The 19,762-nt window shown below is 41.2% G+C and overlaps 2 protein-coding genes across 2 annotated transcripts; both read left to right on the top strand.

Moving 5' to 3' along the window:
- The first annotated feature begins 1,332 nt into the window (after window positions 1–1,332).
- On the top strand, window positions 1,333–9,168 carry LOC110966506 (delta-like protein 4). The gene is made up of 11 exons (XM_022215897.2): window positions 1,333–1,783; window positions 1,882–2,133; window positions 2,696–2,753; window positions 3,267–3,530; window positions 4,934–4,994; window positions 5,663–5,793; window positions 5,926–6,095; window positions 6,352–6,571; window positions 6,667–7,393; window positions 7,504–7,612; window positions 7,744–9,168. Exons 1-11 carry the CDS (start codon window positions 1,730–1,732, stop codon window positions 7,747–7,749), a joined length of 2,052 nt encoding a protein of 683 aa, XP_022071589.1. The 5' UTR covers window positions 1,333–1,729; the 3' UTR covers window positions 7,750–9,168.
- Window positions 9,169–10,363: 1,195 nt separating this feature from the next.
- Window positions 10,364–12,284, top strand: LOC110966507 (glutathione-specific gamma-glutamylcyclotransferase 1-like). Its single transcript, XM_022215898.2, has 3 exons — window positions 10,364–10,745; window positions 10,965–11,000; window positions 11,545–12,284. Exons 1-3 carry the CDS (start codon window positions 10,575–10,577, stop codon window positions 11,962–11,964), a joined length of 627 nt encoding a protein of 208 aa, XP_022071590.1. The 5' UTR covers window positions 10,364–10,574; the 3' UTR covers window positions 11,965–12,284.
- Window positions 12,285–19,762: the final 7,478 nt, after the last annotated feature.

Here is a 19,762-nt window from a genome sequence, read left to right as displayed (position 1 = left end):
CCTCTTACTCACACTGCTCTAGACTCAATAGTCCATTGTCTCTGCCCTACTGTGGAACCTCAAACCTATAAGTCAAAGGTGGGGGGTTAGAGATGAAGTCATCTAGGCAGGAGCACTGTTCTGCCCTTCACCTTCATGGCGAGGGAACAGTTCTTAAATCCTGTTCCCTCACTGTAAATCCTCCCAGACAAGTTGGCCTGCTGCAGGGGTGATAAAGGTAACAATGCCTGAGCCCAGCGTGAGTTTTCATGTGATAAAAATGCACATGGCATTTCAATTTATTTACATAGCAAGCTTCATATACTCTTTTGAGTTCATTTTTCTTTTCCCTCTTGGAACAATTATGCAAACACTTGAAAGGAGAAGTGTGTTTTTTCTACCGGTTATCCTGGATGTTAGTTCAACAAACACTGCTATGCCACATATAGGATACAATCTCTACTTTAGGAATACAAATGTGCTTTCAATTGCTGGCATTGTAACATGTGGGGTAAAATAAGGAGCCTGGACATGTTGATGCTTGTGCTCCTTATAGGCTTTTCATTAAACATAATAAACGACTGTAAGTAACATATATGGGCTCTTTTCCTGTGTGCACACGTGTGCATTTCTGTCCTCATATAAACTAACCAAATGATAACAATCCAATTATAGAAATCATAAAAAGTTTATTTTGGAACTGAACTGTAGACATTTTCCAAGAAACACAGTTACATTCATATTAATGTCAGAGCTTTACAGTAAGTTTTGGATGGTCTTTTATTTGGTTACGCGCCATTTCCTTTACTAAAACGCGGTTTCTCAGCTGATTTATGAGTGACACAACGTGTTTACAATGTGAATCCATTATCATGCACGGCGCTGTCTCCCGCTCCATCTCCTAAAATAAACACAAGGGACAAAAAAATGAAGCCTGGGAGGTCAGATGTCTGGGGGGCAAAATACGCACAGAGAGGCAAAAAGACGCACAATTAGTGTACACTAAAAAAATTTTGATTTTTATACCTGACTTGGCTTACGGTCATTTTTAGCGACAGTTTTAATGTTTTTCAAAGTCACCAGTGAACCTACTGACTTTTCCTGTTTCATCTCTACATGTACAATATTAGGCTACTACAATATGGTTTTAGATATACCTCTGTTTATTTTATTTGAGGGATGGGCAATCTGTGTAAAAAGCGCACAAACGTGCAATTTTTTCCGGATCTCAAAGAACGATCTCCTCCAAATTCATAATGACACTCAAAGCACAAGAGAAGGTGGAGGGGGGAGTGGGCGGTGTTTACTGGGCGACATTCTCTGTAATGACACTACACCGTGGTATATAAACTGGGAGGGACGTCAAACATCCTTCACTGGGAGTCACTATGCGCTGATGCTCCGCCACATGCTCGCATCACTGTTGGCAACACACGGCTCGCATCAGCAAAGCAAACTCAAACCACATCTGACCGGCACGATGGATGGGCAACATAAAGACCGCAGAATGACTCACTTGTGGATATTGACGTTACTGATACTTGTCTAACCTCTAGCACTGGATAACTCGGTCTTTTCCAAACTTCTTCTTCTGGATACGGATTGTGGAACTGGATCTTGTCCTACAGGCTTTGGAGGAAGGATTATATTTATTCCGACCACTTTATTCATCATCACTCCACTTGGAATAGAAGCGTTTTGTGGGAGGACAAACTGATTTTTTAAGGATACGCACATAAAACTCTAAAGGATGGCCGTTTGGTTCACCTCTATCCTTGCAATAGTTATAACATTATTTACTCAGGTATATATTTTAAAAAGAAATCTTTACAATAGGAAAAAAAAATATTCTGAGAAAAATGTTGCGTTCTTCTTCTGTGCTCACTGTTTATGTTCTTTTAGGTTTTGGGATCAGGTGTGTTCGAGATAGATCTCCATCATTTTCAGAATACTAAAGGTTTGCTGGCAAATGGACTCAGTTGCAGCATGGCTGGCTGCAGGACTTATTTCAAGGTTTGTTTGAAGAACTTCCAGACGGAGGTGTCCCCTGGAAAGTGTATATTTGGCAAAGCAGCCACACCTGTTCTGGGCACAGACTCCTTCAGCATCCAGCAGGACACCAGGCTGCGTCTGCCGCTCAACTTCACCTGGCCGGTAAGAGCTCCTGACACGGCTGATTTCTCATACATACAACAACTTGTACGCACAGCAAATTTAATATAATATCACATAACTTTTTTAAGAAATAGATTATATTTTTTTGGGAGGGGGAAATCTGACTAAATCTCTAACGTTTGAAAACATATTTTGGATAAAATCACGTGTCAGATATGTTTCGCAACAAAGTAATGCAAAATCCCTTACTTGCACTGATAAATATTGATGTCATATATATTTTAAATGTTCGTTGTTGTTGTAGTTGTTTTTTTGTTACAGTAAGATAAATCAGTTATTTTAAGTTGTATAATGCATTCTTATGTTGTCTAGTCTGTGCGTAAAGAAAGCAAATCGTGCGTCAAAGCTGCCATCCATTCTGTGTTTCGGGTTATTTCTAGGGAATTAAATATAATTGCTCCTTTAAAATGATAAAACTCTTTCAAAGTACCCCACACCACTATTTGAGTTCATCAATGAGGGATATTGATTAAATAAATGTGCCATCCATGCGATTTCAGCATATTTTTGGTGACGTTTATCTCCTAATTTGTCCCCACAGGGTGCTTTCTCATTAGTGATAGAAGCCTGGTATTCTCCTGCAGCGGACCAACCTGGAGGTGAGGAGATGTAAACTGTTTGTCCACCACTGGAGGGAGACATGGCGCATGTAGCCCGCATGACTTATTACCTATCACACACTGTAATCAGTAACCCTCGATGAACGAGCGAAGTGCTGGCAAATGCGTCTGGCTTTTCCAGCGTCATGGATTCGTGTTTGTTTAGGATGCCTTATGAGTCACACGACAATCTTTTACAATCAAAATCTCTCCAACACAATTGCACTTCCCTTGTTTTATTTTTGGCATGCATGGGAAAGTGTACATGGCTCAAGTGAGAATATGAAGCCTTGCCAAAAAAATCCCATGACAGCCTTTTCCTGGATTTTACACCTTTTTTGTTAAGTGCTTCACAACAAAGTGAAATAATGGTCACACATGTGAAGGAAAGAGGAAATATCAGATTGTGTATTGTCTCAAAAGAATAATTGCTAGATTCATTAACTACAGCAGAACTTGGTGCACATTTCAAGCAGTTATGTGGCTCACATCTGACTTTTTTCCCCTCCACAGATACCACCAACCCCGAATTCTTGATTAGCTCTTTTGCCATTCAAAGACAGTTGGGAATAGGGCCTGAGTGGTTCCAGGATGTGCAGAGCGGGACGCAGACGGAGCTAAGGTACTCATACCGGTTCATCTGCAATGAAAATTACTACGGGGACACTTGTTCCAAAATATGCACTCCGAGAGACGACCATTTTGGCCACTACACCTGCAAGCCTGACGGGCAAATAGCCTGTCTGCCTGGATGGAAGGGAGAATACTGCCAAGAACGTAAGCACGAGTAAAAGACACCATATGGACACTTTTGTTTGTTTGTGGTAGAAAATGTCAGACTTTAAGTAGCCCATTTGGATACTAAGCAGAAAGTGAGGGGTGTTTGTGTGCAGTTTTGAACAGGACTTGAGGTGCCTGCCCTTGTTTTTCCTGTAAACACCATTTTTCCAGGAAGTAATGCTGTTCTTGTGGCCTTTAATACAGCTACAATATTATCATAGCGTTTTTTGAAAAATAATAATTTTTTGAACTCTAAAAAAATCTTTAATGACTAAAATGACCTGTTACGCGACCACAGGTGTGTGTTTTCGGGTGTGGCGCAGCTGAATTGACGATGTTTCGTGGGGGTGAAATGTGACACACCGACAGCCGGGTTTTACTTTTCTCGATGGGCGCGTGCGGTTTTAATCCGGGGCGGTGGTCGCCGAGCAGCACGCGCCGGGGTTAATCGCGGCATTATCGCCCGCCACGCGCCGCTAAATTGCAGGCTCTATTGTTAAAGGCGGTGCAGAGCAGCAGCTGCAACCGGGGCTCGAACCGGCCACCGGCAAACAATGGGGGCAGCTGTCGTGTTTTTTTCTTTACTGAGAACAAGCATCTGCTCAGCTCCCAACCCACTCCGTGTACAACCCATGCAGAATCGACGTCACATTTACAGCAGCTACAGGCAAAGCAGAAAATAGACCCCCCCCCCCCATTTCAGCGGTCAGACAACAGGTTTTATTGTGAAAGGAACACAATTTAAAGGCAATTAAAGCCTTATTAACAGATTTTTAACACTAAGTTATTTGAAGTTTGTTCAACTCAAAAGTTTGAATTATTTTGACTTAGTATAAATAATTACTTCAGTGTTAAATCTAAAATTAGCTGAGTTTAGTCAGCTTATGATAATAAATTGAATAAACTGCAGTCTCATTACACACAGACTTGCTTTTCTTTTACAGTTTTTTTCATTTTTTTTTCATTTAAGATCATTAGATTAGTTCTTGATTTGGCATGAAGAACTATTCAATTTATTGGCTAGCATGTGCTTCATAATACTTTGTTTTAAAATACATTAACAAAGTTAGACACTGAATTTGAAACTGGTTTGCACCGTTTTCATGGGAACAAACAACCAGGACTTAGAACACGTTAAATGACAAACACAAGTTTTCATTGTGAATGCGAATGAATGAGTCTCAGGGGAGTTTTAGCTCAGACAATGCATGCTTGGAAGTCTGCTAGCATTCTAGTTTTGTTTAAAACCTTGAGTTAATGACTTGATTGAATCCTCAGCTGCAGATTAATTTAATCATCATTTTAAGTCAAAAGACCTTGAAATTAGCTCAATATTTGCAATGTATAGATGCCAAACTAGACTTATTAAGCTTTAAATATCCCCATGTTTTTCTTTACAGCGATCTGTCTTGAAGGATGCAATGAAAGGAATGGAAACTGCACATTACCTGGAGAGTGCAAGTGAGTATTTACTTATGTACTTAGATCTATTTACAACGATCTAATTAGATGCTCAGTACTGCTCACTGGCATGCGGGGATGCACAGTCTGCCAAAGCACAAAGACGAATATTTACAGAACTTTCCAGACATAATAATTCGTTATGAGCTTGTCTTTCATATTGGGCTTGATTGATTAATGGGGTGGCCAATTATCTGTAATGATATTCACTATTTTTTCAATTCTTAGTGTTGATTCCCAATGGAAGCAAATTTATCTAATTTTGTGAACTGCTACTTCACCTCTGATCTTTATCTGAAGTCAGTGTGTGGTCTTGAGAAATAACCCGCCCACAGCACTCTCTGATTGGTTACACATCACAAATAATAGCCTTTCAGCACGAAAGGATAAAGCTGGAAAGGTCACTTTTAGTAAATATATGTTAAACATAAATAGAGGATTACTGGTATTTATGCTATGCAAATTTTTGATAGCATTGAACCTGAAAATTGTGTATCAGTCAACCCTTACCTTCTTTTAAAAATATTCTCATGTCATGGTAGATGAAAATGTGTACAATTTTAAAACTTTCCTCTCTGTTAGTAGACTTAAGACTGTTGTTTGTGACAGAACAGAACATGAGTGTGAACTTGTGTGTGAGCCAACGGTCATGTTTTATGTGTGAACAGATGCAGAGAAGGCTGGCAGGGACTCTTTTGTGATGTGTGTAAACTCCATCCGTCCTGTAAACATGGTACCTGTGCAGAGCCGTGGCAGTGTTCCTGCAAAGAAGGCTGGGGAGGCATCTTCTGTGACCAAGGTGTGCAACTGTGTCTTTGTCTAAAAGAGTAATGCAGCACATTTGAAGTGATTGAAATACTGGGTACATTAAATGAGTGTTGGTGCCTCATTTTTGGCTCCTCTAGTAAGATTTTCACCCTTTTCTTTACAGATCTGAACTACTGCACCCATCACAAACCCTGTGCCAACGGGGCCACGTGCTTGAACACAGGCCAGGGCAGCTACACCTGCACCTGCCTGCCAGGCTTCACCGGGGTTAACTGTGACTCGGAGGTCAGAGAGTGTGACAACCAGCCCTGCCACAACGGAGGCCGCTGCCTGGTGAGTCCGGAAGTCTCTCTCTCTCCTTTCCCACAACACAGGCTTTCCTGTTTTTGTTTTTGCCTAAGTCTATCTGCTGGTCCAGGAGGATGCTATCGATTGTCAAGTCAGTAGATGACCCAGTTCACAGACTAAGTACTGTAAATAGACTTCAGACTGAGGATAATGGGGTTCGTTGGGGCAGTCGTGAACAGGATACGATAAAAACCATCTGACACAGAGGTTGTTGATAAACTTTATATCTTTTCCCCTGCAGGACTCTGAGAATGGGTATAGGTGCGTGTGCCCACGGGGGTTTGAAGGACCACACTGCGAGCACAGGATCCCGATTTGTGTGGACACGTCGTGCTTTCATGGCGGCAAGTGCAGAGAGAGGGATGACGGGCTGAGTTACATATGCGAGTGTCCAGCAGGATACACTGGACTCAACTGTGAGAAGAAAGTGGATAAATGTACCTCGCTGCAATGCACCAATGGTAATACATCAGTCTCGCTGCATCAACAATCATTTGGCGCTTTCTGTAGGTCTGCATCAAAGCTAATCCGTAATGCTGGTGTGTGTTTTGCACAGGTGGACATTGTGTGGTCCGCGGTAACCTCAGACTCTGCAGCTGTCTCTCAGGCTTCACAGGACTGCGCTGTGAGATCAACATCAACGAGTGTGCCAGGAACCCGTGTGCAAACGGCTCCACCTGCATCGACCGCATTAACTCCTACACCTGCACCTGCCCCCCAGGGTACACCGGCCGCCACTGTGACAAACCCACAGACCGCTGTGCCTCTCAGCCTTGCCTCAATGGCGGGACCTGCACGATAGGAGCCAAAGGCCAGCCTACCTGCAGTTGCCCCGCTCATTACAGCGGCCCCCAGTGCCAGTTGAACAATGAACCTTTATCCAACACTCCCAGCCCCAACATAGCCAGCGACAAGCTGGCAGCCATCTGCTTGGGCGTAGGCCTGGTGGCTGTTCTGGTGCTCCTCTGCATGGTAGTAGTGGTGATTCGTCACATCAAGAAGCAGAGGAGTACGGAGCAGGACTCAGAGACCATGAACAACCTCTCCAAGGTTGACTTTCAGAAAGAGAACCTCATCTCTACCGTCGAGCTCAAGAATACAAATAAAAAGATCGATTTGGAGGTGGACTGTCCCAGGGAAAAGTCGAACCACAAATACATCAACCACTATCAGCTGGACTATAAAACCTCCGCGGGGTACAAGGACGAACTGTCCCTTCTGGACAAAGATGAAAACTGTGAAAAGATAATAGAAGACAAAAGGCATTTGAGTAGAATGTACAGGTCAGTATACAAAGACCAGTGCTGGATAGATCTGAATATCACACCATGTGATTGACATGAGATGTTCTTGTTGTGCTCAGTAACTGATGTGATGCATCTTTTCTTTACAGTGAAAGGCCAGAGTGTAAAATATCCACGATATGTTCTTCCAGAGATTCAGTGTACCAGTCTGTCTTTGTAATAGCAGAGGAGAAAGATGAATGCATCATCGCAACTGAGGTAAATTTTTAAATTTATTTTCATGTTCATGTAAATCTGGTCTGCTTATATCATGGAATATAAACCAACAGTTATTGATATTTGTCATTATTTCAGAGATTGTCACTGACTTTTATTTGATCTTTTTCTAGGTATAATAAATGGAAGACATCATTCATTATCAACATTGGATTTCTTGTGGACTGTTTACAAGTGTGGAGAGACTGGGATTTATTTAAATGCAAGTTGCTGCTCTTGAAAACTTGATAACTGGATGGAGCTCTTGTGCTCTCCGAATGCAATAGAACTGAAGCTACTAATCCATGTGAGAATGTACAGACTGAGAAAAAGACAGTGGGAAATAATGAGCAAAAACTGGCTCGAGGCGCCTTTGATGTTTTCGACTCAGACCCTTGTCTGCTCCGTCCAAGTTCATCCAAGGGCAACAGGCCGAGATGTTTAAGCCTGCGTGCTGATTAGGAGAAGAGGACTATCTCCATGGGCTCCTCTCTACATTATTGCAGTAATCAGCAATCAAATGAATTAACTTACTGCCAACAAGACTTTGGAAGGAGCAAGCCTTTTCCATTTCGTGTCACCTGCGATGCGCTATGCAAACAAAAATCAGCATTGTGCTAAATCAAAAAGAGACTCAAAAACTACTGAAAACGGTTCATTTTTGAGGGATATTTAGGGTTGTCAGTTTTGTGAATTGAATCCGTTTTTATGAAGAATGTATGCAGCCTAGATCACAAAGCCTTAGATATGTATTGAAGAAAAACATTGTGCCCTGCCTTACCTTGATTCCTTTGCACAGCAACATGGAGGTAACAATGAAAGATCAAAAAAATGCAATATGCTATAGCGCCATGCAGGGAAACTCATGATAAGGCCTTGTTTTACTTTATGCAAGATCACCCTTAAATAAAGACAAATAAATACATGAAGTGACTATCGTACCAAGAACGCCTTCAATGGAAATTACTGAACCAATAATGTTATTTTGTAAGATTAGTATTTCATTAGTAATTTAAGTATATGAAGCACTGATCTTTCTCTTTCTATGTTTTATAAGATTATTTTGTATATACTGTATATTTATATGTTGAGATTAGAAGTATGACTTGTACATCTGTTTTTGAGTCGATGCCCCAAAAAGGTGAATTTATTTTTAAAGTGTTTTTGGTGTTTTATTATTATTTTGTTATATAAAAAGAAGAAGCAAGAAATACATATCTGGTACACTGTTTGTTTGTCAGTCTTCGATGGTTGAGTGTACATGTGGTCGAATAGAGATCGTATATTTAACACCTAAAAACTTTATTTGTGTCAGCGGGTGTGAAAGTGGCTTCATTGTCTATAGATACAGTAATATTTGGCCTGGTAGCATTTTTAATGATTCCATGTCTTATGTCCTTGACATCTGTGTCGGTGTGATGTGAACTCCATGTGCTAGCAATCATTCAGTGGACAGCATTGTAATTGGCAGTGATGTAAGGGAAATACTCAAACAAAAATATATATATTTAAAGCATCTGTATGTGACAATAAAGAGTCCTTGTGGTCTTTCTACGGAACTGCTTCTCTGAAAATGCTGCTGTTACAGATATCTGGGCCTGAGCAGATGGACATGCCACTGAGAAAATCTGCATATGCCCTTTTGCTGCTGGAGTGTGAGCACAGCAAAGGAGGGTCCCCACAGCCAAGAACACACAGACCGTAACAAACCAGCACGTTGTAGCTCTTTACTCACTGAAACTCCTCCAACCAATACCAATCATCAGGTTGCTGTTGAAGTCTCAAGACTAGAGCTATGGCATTCTTAACCACTTGGGGGCAGCAGGTTTTGTGCAAAGTTGCAAGCATCTTTCACCTGGTAGCTTCTGAAACATGCACAGCGGATGACAGGCAGGGGACAAATGTCAGTCATTTATTACAGGTGGTGGCCTTCATGCAGGACACAATGATGCAAGACGCAGACAACTAATGAGCTTAAGAGAGCACAGATATAACAGTCCGGCTATTTATAGGTAATGTGATTACCTGCTGGACGCTCACCAACTCTTTGGTGCTTTAGAACTGGCTGTAGTTAGTTCTGTTACGCTTAAAAAATGAATAAAATGGTAGTAATAATAGGTGCATACCTTTTATTATTCAGTCAAAAAAAAAGAGGTCAAATTTTATAATAATAATAGATGAGCATCTGCCAGGAGGATGTCAAAGCTGAAGCAAACTGTGTCTCCTGTCAGAGATTCATTGCCTGCCACACCTTTACTACCAGTGTATCTTTACTCCTGTGGACTAACAAAGGTACCACAAAGGCCAAAAAGTAATCTTAAAACTAGGTGAATATATTTTAACTAAATATAGGCACATATCAAGTAAAAATGAGTTTACATCTAAGAGAAAAAATGAAAGCAACCAAATTTGTAAAAAAAAAAAAAAATTAAAAAAGAAGGGAAAAAAGCAATATAACTTTTGAAAATGAGACTAAACAAACAAACAAACAATAAAAAGCGACATAAGCTGCATGTTTTCATTTTTCAGTTTCGTCAGGACCCCCCTGCTTCCTTTACATTTCTTCTAACAGCAGCTGATGTGTTTTCCAAGTCTCTCAGGCTCCTAAGATCGGTGTGCGGTGTCATTGAAGGAGGAATTCTGATTGGTTTATCCGCCAGCTACGCCCGCCCCATCTGTGATTTCATTGGCCTACAGCGTGCCGCTCTGACTCCCCTGAAAAACAAATACACGTGTTCGTACATCCGGAGACAGAAGAGAAGTGGACAGTATCTATATTATCCTGAAGGCATGACTGTAATTAAGGGTTTTCGAGAAACTAATGATGACGTGGAAGAAGGTTTTTACCGCCTGTAATTTATAAGTAGGATTCAGATAGAGGAATGCAGAGGACAACAGCTACCTGTTGACAGCAACTTCAACGTCTTTGTCTCTTTTTTTTAAAAAACACAAACAAGTGACTACAATGAAACCTCAGGACATTGTAAAGGAAAAGAGCAGCCTGTGGGTATTTGGGTATGGATCTTTAGTGTGGAAACCCGATTTTACATACAAAAGAAGCAAAATCGGCCACATTAAAGGATACAAAAGACGCTTCTGGCATGGAGATGATTTCTATCGAGGGGACAAGGAAAAGGTGAGCTAACTGAACCTCTGGGACATCAATTTATTGTGAAGTCATGCTGCCCACAACCAGGATCGAATATTTACTGATAAATCCATTAGCTTATTAATTAATTTTCATATTTATCATTTATTATTATTATTAAGAATTAAAAATTTTGCTGTAGTTTATGATGCTGTTACACTGTTCAGTTATTTGAGTTCTCACAGTGTGTCTCTTTGCTTTCTCCAGCCAGGCAGAGTGGCAACACTAGTGGCAGATCAGGAGGTGAGTGTGTTTTTGTTCTGAAACTACCTACACCGCATGCACAGATAAATTCATATTTTTTATTCTCCAAACATTATCAGCAAGTTTGTGACAAACAATGAGCATAGCAGTTATCCCAGAGAATCAGTCTTGCATAGTTATTTCTGATATTTATCTGATCCTGACCCACTTTATGATCTTATGCAATAACCTACCACTGCACTGTTATTATAGTGGGACAAACTGGGTAACTGTATCATCCAGACTTTCCATCAGGGACAATTTTCGTATTTTTCAACATGTTTATTACAACAAATGCAAAGATTTTTTTTCCTGAAATTTGTATGTCAAGCAATAAAAAAACAAAAGGACCATAACTAAGATTCAGTCTGGTCCACCATGATATTGTCCATATCACTTTTATTTATTACTTCTGTGTACATTTGCTTAGTCAGTGCATGTACCGATATTACCATGTACCATGATATAATCTATTTGCTCTTTCAAATCAAATTCTGCACACTACTGTTTGTTTGACCCCTCCACCTCCTTTTTTTCCCTGCAGGCTAGCACATGGGGAGTTGCCTATGAAGTGACTGGCTCCCAGATTGAAGAGTCTCTCCAGTACCTGAACACGAGAGAGACTGTTTTGGGGGGTTACGTAACGGAGATGGTGGAGTTCATCCCTAAAGAGAAGGGACAGGGTCCGCTGTTGGCGCTCGTCTACATTGCTACCTCTGACAACCCCATCTACCTCGGCCCGGCCTCGGACAAGGAAATCGCCGCCCAGATTGCCATCTGCAGCGGCAACACGGGCCACAACATCGAGTACCTGGTTCGTCTGGTGGAGTTCATGAGGCTCTGCTGTCCAGAGGTGGAGGATGAGCACCTGTTCTCAATCGAGGCGGCTCTTCTGAACATTTTTCGTGAGGGTGGAGGGATCAAACCTCCAGACCAAAAATCTCTGCTGCTGGGAGCCGTATAAAAGACTGCACAAAGCACTCCATACCACTCCATGAACAATATTTATACTGATTGACACATGTGTAAGGGTATTTGGTGTTCATAGATGGAAAACTTGATTTGGTTTCCAGTAAAATGAACAAACCTTTAAGGAGTTTTCTTTTTAATCTCATGCTTCTACATTTGATCTCAGAGACTTGAAATATGTGGATTTTGCACGCTGTACCACAGACTGTGTACAAACGGGGCCACGTGGTGCTTTTAAAAAAGCTACACTAATGAATTTGTAAATCTTTATAATCATTTTTAAATGTGTTTGAATAAAAACTGTGAGGAAAATGGTGTTCAGGATTTTGCTTGGCTGTTCTCACAAGTCTCCCAGACATCTCTTATATAATTATGTTTGTGGCTGAATGCATGATACATATAGACCCTCTTGCCTCATGTTCCCACATCACCTGGCCAAGGAATGTTGACTCTGGCATAGTGGAAGTGCTGACTTTTCCTCAGAGAGCTGCTAAATGCACAGGCCAAGGAGCTTTTAGACATCGTTGTGGTTTTACTGCTATATGTGAATTCACTCTACAAACTCCAAACTCTGGATGTTTTATGGCCTTAAGTATTCATGTCACAAGCAGCAGGCTGTAATAATATTTTCTGGTTTGACAGGGTTTTGAATGCTGCAAACTCAGCTGAGCACACCGGTTGGTAGCCCCATTTTAAAATTCCTATTTTGCAGCCAAGCATTCCATACCACAACACACAAACCTTTACACTAAAATCTAGATGAACTTCCAACTATGTCACGGTGTCAGAGGTTACACAGCAGTGCACATGAAGCAAACCAAGTTAAAACAAGCAAAAATCATGCACTGCTTGCACAGTGTGGTGTCCCATGGAGCTGGTGTGAGGAGCAATTTGTTTACGGGAGTGCTGGCTGACAGTATAGGCAGAGCGTTTATGGGCTGAGCTGAGGTGGGGGTGCATAGAGGGTTTCTCCTCCTGTCTGTGGCATGATCACATTGCAGCAACATGTGCACATGGCACATTCCAGACTGAAAAGGAGTAGTTTCATCCATATATTTTCCTAGAAGCCAGCCTAGAACTGGGTCAAAGGTTTGAGACTATGAAAGCTAAAAAACAGAGTGCTGGAGCACACAGTTCAGGGGAAGCTCACATGGATAGCACATATACAGAGTGTCCACTGATATGGGTACACCGTTATGTAACCAGAGGTCTGTCTCCACTGGTTGGCTTTACAGAAGAAATGAAAACTGATATATGACGAAACTGTTAATGATCACTGAAAGGGTTTAATGTAGAACACCAGGATCCCAGAGCTTTGTGAGACACAGTGTTTTGTCTTCAGTAAAACTAATGTAATCACGCAGATAGGCGTGCCGACATACAGCGGTGTGCCAAAAGCACAAATGCTTGTCTGTGTTTTCCAACAGCATGACATTCTAACATGTGGTACACCAACAAGTTCTGGTACTAGATGTCCTAAACAAAAATACCTGATGAGTCAGATGTACTTTCTGCCTTCCAGTCCACACCCTGGTTTTAATTGTTTTTAGTTTCATGTGAGTTCACTTTTTGTCTTATGATTCATGATTTACTATCAACAACAGCATTTCAGCCTCAAACGCCTTTCACTGTATAATGGCCGATTCTAATACGTTTTTGACACCTAAAATGAGTGTTGATTAGGTGTGTTTCCTGAAAACATTATGATTTACAACTCACTTCGGTGTCTCTCATTAGAGCTATAACAATAAAGATAAGTCAATCAATAAATGCCTCTTACCACACTGTTAGAGCTCTTAGGTGAGGTGCAGAGGGAATATGAGACTCACAAAGATATGTGCAAACATCTCCATCTGTATGAATATTTGCCATTTGTTTTGTATTCCCAGTATTTAGAATTCAAAAGTTAGTCTAAAAAAGCTTGTTTAACCTGAAATTAAAAAGTTCACCATATGGACACACTGTGCTCCTTGAATCCCTCACCCATATTTTTCTCCTTCATGAGGTCACTCCAGGAAAAGATGTCCATCTCTATCTTTGGAACAGAACGTACGCTGACAATAAGGAACATACAAAATGCCGTGAAGTGTAGGTTGAGGTCGTGTCCTCAGGATGCCACATTTGGAATATCACCACCCAGAATAGCACTCAGACATCCCCATTAACATGATTTCCTACTGATGCTTTCTGGAGTCTCCACCTGCATGCTAATGTGTACCCAGTCTGAACCCTGACCCTTGACCGTGGTTTAGTCTGTGCAGGGCTGAAGGTCACTCTAGAAGTATGTTAAAGAGAAAGTGAGTGGGCCACTAATGGAGTCCATCCACTTTAGAGCCTTCTCCCTCTTGCACCGAGAGGTTAGCTTAGTCCGCTGAAGGTCACCTCTGGGCTCCTGCCAGCACACATGAGTGCTGTTCAGTCATAGAGGCCACTTCACCACGAGAGGAAGACCGTCCATTAATGAGGCACAAACAATAACTAATGATTGGGCAGTAAACCACATGCCTTCCTTTAGCCCTCCATCAATCAGCAAAGTAGAAACAGAAGCTAATATTCCATATGTTGTGTTTTACTATAAGAGCAGCTCTCTGAACACTCAGATCAAAAGGCTGATGCAAGGTTTGGGTGTGAGCTGCTGTTCATCTGATTCTAAGCCACAAAGCAGAAAAACACAGTTCATCAATCATCATGGCATTATAAACACTATTCTTTAATCCATTCATCATCACTTGCGGTTGATGTAAAAATTGTTTCTTCTCATGCAGGCAGAACATGACTCACACCCACTGGATGTTTTAATCCAGTCTGTTTGGAGCAGGACTGGGACTGAACCAGGCTTGACAAAATTAAAGCTGCAGCCAGAGAGCTGCCTCCTACTTCATTAGCCTCCTCCGTCCCTGAGGAACGGCACTTTTGCTGCTCTTAATTTAATTTCCCCAATCTCATTTACACCCGAACCCACCACAGCTGCCCAGGCCTGGCTGCAGGGTGTCAGGCCCTGAGGGAAAATGGTTCTGTGAGCTCAACCTTTCAGTTTTAACTTGAAACACTGCAAGTATTTTGAAATCACACATACTCCATGTTGTTCTGTGTGATGTATAATCATGAGGGGCGTCATTGTGACACTGATATGTTTATGTCAGATAAATCTGAGATCCTTACCAGAGATATTGAAAAAGTACATCCTGGTATCTAGTCTTCTTTTGGTGTCCTTTAAATCCATATTAAATCATATGTTAAGATCCTTGGTGTTCTACAATATGGACGTCCAGTCATGTTGCTACCATTTGAGAAACACTGCTAAGATACAATCAATACCGAGCTTTACTGACACTCGCTTGTATTTCCTCATGGTCAGACAGTTTAAATGATATTTCAGCAACGTTACAAAATGTGGTAGCAAGATTTCTTCCACTTTTACACTCTGACTGCATATTTGTTTTTGGATTGATTTTAAGATATTATTACTTTATAGTACTTCAAAACCTGGCACATATAAAACATATAAAATTACTATCCTGTTACCAACCACAGTCTGTTTCTACCGGCATGAACCTGCAGACTGTTGTGAAATCACTTTTAATTATCAGTCATCTTTTTTTTTCCCTCCAATTTGTAGGTCAACATTTGTTCTCAGTTGTTGAGTTCCGCTGCATGTTATTCTTTACTTTGGACTTGAGTTGCCCCATTTTAAAGTTGAGATTTAGTCATTGTCTCTCAGTAATTTGTTTGATTTCATAAATGATCATTATATTTACCATTTACTCCTCTTCTACATGACTGTATGTGTGTTTTTTGTGTGTTATTTATAAAATATTTTGGAGCACTGGATTGGATAAGTGCCATATGACTAAACATTATTATCGTGATTACTACGTCCAGCAGGTACAATGTCATGTTTACCACAGTTGCCATTGTTGTGTTTGCATGACAACATTTGCTAATAAGCACTAAACACTCCCTCCGACAGTTGCTTAGACTTGTGGCGCTAGAAGCAAGATCACAAAATGCGTCACATCTGGGAACCATGTTGTTGTTAATCAGTGAATTTTCAAAGGTGGTAGTTGGTGGTGCTGACTGTAATGTCGTATTTGTAGACATGAAAGTGGTATTGAGATTTGTGACAAAAATATAAAAAATAGCAAGGGTATATCTCAAAATGTAAAATCTTTTTGGGATACAACAACTTGTAGTAATTGTATAGAATTCATTGGTAAAATCTGTGAAATCCAGTTTTTTTTATTTTTTTATTATTCCATCCAGGATTACAAAGTCGAAAACTCCCAGGGGTTTATTGTGTTTTATTTTCAGCTGCACTGTTTATGAGGCATGACACCAAAAGAAACCAAAAGCGTATCAAAAGCATAGTTTCACTGTGAATCAATCCTCTCACAATAGTGTTATTTGGAGTGGCGGTAGTGGAATATGTCTCCTAGTCTGTCAGGAAATATCTTAGTCTACATCAATTAAGCAATGTTTGCAAAATTCCTTACTTCTGCCAATGGCTCCATATGAGCATCTGCAGATGTAAAGGTCAAAGTGAGTTAGTCACTAGAGTCCCGCTCTGCTTTGGCAACATGTATATGAAACACATACTCTGAAGTTGAATAAAGCTTTTGTGGTGTTAACTTTGTGGACCTAGAACACTGACAAGAAGCAGATGTTTCTTTTTATTTTCTCTTATGCTCAATGTATTACTGCAGTGCCTCAGTTATATACATTTATATGTGTACAATGCTATTAAAAGTGATGATGTCGTCTATTTTTGCATATTTCTCCCACTGTTCGCTGCAGAATAGTTCTAACTGGGCTACATTAGATGATTTTCGGGCTGCACAGTGGTTTGGTGGTTAACACCATCACCTCACAGCTGTCAGATCTCCGGTTTGCATCCCAGCCTGGGCCTGGGATCTTCCTGCATGGAGTTTGCATGTTCTCCCTGTGCATGTGTGCATTTTCTCCGGGTACTCCGACTTCCTCTGACAGTCCCAAAACATCCATCCATCCATCCTCTATACACCGCTTTATCCTCATTAGGGTCGCGGGGGTGCTGGAGCCTATCTCAGCTGACTCGGGCGAAGGCAGGGGACACCCTGGACAAGTCGCCAGTTTGTCACAGGGCTACATATACAGACGAACAATCACACTCACATTCACACCTACGGGCAATTTAGAGTCATCAATTAACCTCAGCATATTTTTGGACTGTGGGAGGAAGCCGGAGTATCCGGAGAAAACCCACGCATGCACAGGGAGAACATGCAAACTCCATGCAGAAAGATCCCAGGCCCACCCTGGGATTCGAACCGGGGATCTTCTTGCTGCAAGGCAAAAATGCTAACCACTACGCCACTGCGCAGCCCATCCAAAAACATGCTGAGGCTAATTCATAGGTGTAAGTGTGAATGTGCTTGTTTGTCTCTGTGTAGTCATGTGATAGACTGGTGATCTGTACGAGTTGTCTCCTCCCTTCACGCTAAAACAGCTAGGATAGACTCAAGCCCCCCCCCGCCCGTCCCCCCGTGACCCTAATGAGGTTTAAGCAGTGTATAGATAATGTATGGATTTCAAACACAAACTGTCCCTTTTACCCTTTGATGCGCAATATGGGTTAAAAGTGACCCAAATCCAATGGAAAATGGGTATCTCCTGACCTACACTGACGCATCAAAGGTTTACGGTCTTGCCACAGCATCTTAATTAGATTCAAGTCCAGACTATATCCCAATCACTCCAAAACCTTGATTTTGTTCTTTTTGTGTCATTCAGAGGTGGACTTGTTTGTGTGCTTTGAATCATTTTCATGCTGCAGAAACCATTTCTGTTAAGCCTCAGGTCATGAACTGATATGTGGATATTCACCAGGAGGGTCTTCTGAGAGAAAGCAGAATTCACGGCTCCATCAGTTTTGACAAGTCATCCAGATTCTGTGGAAGCAAAGCAGCACCAAACCCTCTCACTAACACCACAATGTTTCACTGTTGGTAGCATGCTCTTCTTGTTCAATGCAGTATTAGTTGTACACCAGATGTAATGGATCCATGCCTTCCAAAAAAGTTCTACCTTTGACTCATCAATCCATAGGGTGCTATTACCAAAGTCTAGATATTTTTGTTTGCAAATGCCAGACGAGGGTTAATGTTGTTTTTGGTCAGGAATGGTTTGGCTCTTGCAACTCTCCATGCCTTAATTCTCCATGGCATGCTTTCAACAAGGTGTTGGAAACATTCCTCAGGGGTTTGGTCCATATTGACATGATAACAGGATGCAGCTGCTGCAGATTTGTCGGCTGCACATCCGTGATGCCGATCACTTGCTACACCACATCCCAAAGGTGCTCTTTTGGATTGAGATTTGATAATTTTGGAGGCTGTTGGACTACAGTGAACTCATTGTTATGTTCAAGAAACCTGAGATGATCTGAACTTCGTGTCATGGTGCATTATCCTGCTGGAAGTAGCATCAGAAGATGGTCCACTGTGGTCATGAAGGGATGGACATGGTCAGCAACAGTACTCAGGTAGGCTGTGATGTTTAAACAATGCTCAATTGATACGAAGGGATCCAAAGTGTGACAAGAAAATATCTCCTACTCCATTACACCGCCAGCAGCTTGAACATTTGATACAATGCAGGATGGATCCATGCTTTCATGTTTACGCCAAATCCCGACCCCACCCTCTGAATGTCACAGCTGAAATCAAGACTCATCAGGTCAGGCAGCGTTTTTCCAATATTCTATTGTCCACTTTTGGTGAGTCTGTGTGAATTGTAGCCTCAGTTTCCTATTCTTAGCTGACAGGAGTGGCACTCAGTGTGGTCTTCTGCTGCTGTAGTCCATCTTCTTCAAAACGTGTCGTGCATTCAGGGATGGTATTCTGCATGCCTTGGTTGTAGCGAGTGGTTATACCAGTCTGTCCATTCTCCTCTGACCTCTCACATCAACAAAGCACTTTCATCCACACAACTGCTGCTCACTAGGTATTTTTTCTTATTCTGACCATTCTCTGTAAAGCTTAGCCCAGTACATGAGCAGTTTCCTGAATACTCAGACCAGCCCATCTGGCTTCAGCAAGTTGTCTTGACCACATCTTTGCACTGAGTTGCGGCAATGTGATTTGTTGATTAGCCACACTAGCTTATAAAAGTTTGGGGTCACTTAGAAATGTCCTTATTATTGAAAGAAAAGCATTTTTTTCAAAGAAGATAACATTAAATTATAAACAGTTAAATTAATATAATGTTATATATAACATTTTCTGAAATTAAATCAAGCAGAAATACAGTCTAGACATTGCTAATGTGGTAAATGACTATTCTAGTTGAAAACAGCTGATTTTTAATGGAATATCTCCATAGGGGTACAGCGGAACATTTCCAGCAACCATCACTACTGTGTTCTAATGCTACATTGTGTTAGCTAATGGTGTTGAAAGGCTCACTGATGATTAGAAAACCCTTGTGCAACTATGTTAGCACATGAACAAAAGTTTGGCATGAAATTGTCTGGGTGACTCCAAACTTTTGAACTGTCGTGTTAATGTGTTAACAAACAGTTGAATATTTGTACCTAATGAAAAAGGCTAGTGAGTGTGCTTAGTGCACTTAGTAAACAGCGTGCCAAAAATAATGGGAATTCTCAACATGTCACATGACAAGGGCCACTACAGAAGCAGTCTGTCCTGTTGGTAAAATGTACATGGTGACATCAAAACGAGCCGTGACGTGTGAGAGGTGTGGTGCTGTGGTGCTGTGGTGTAAATGTTTTCCATGAAGTTGGTAATTAAATGGAC

The sequence above is a fragment of the Acanthochromis polyacanthus genome, chromosome 1, assembly GCF_021347895.1.
Source record: "Acanthochromis polyacanthus isolate Apoly-LR-REF ecotype Palm Island chromosome 1, KAUST_Apoly_ChrSc, whole genome shotgun sequence".
Taxonomy (NCBI): Eukaryota; Metazoa; Chordata; class Actinopteri; family Pomacentridae; genus Acanthochromis; species Acanthochromis polyacanthus.
The sequence above is the reverse complement of the archived record's forward strand: the minus strand, read 5'-3'. Positions and strand labels throughout refer to the sequence as shown.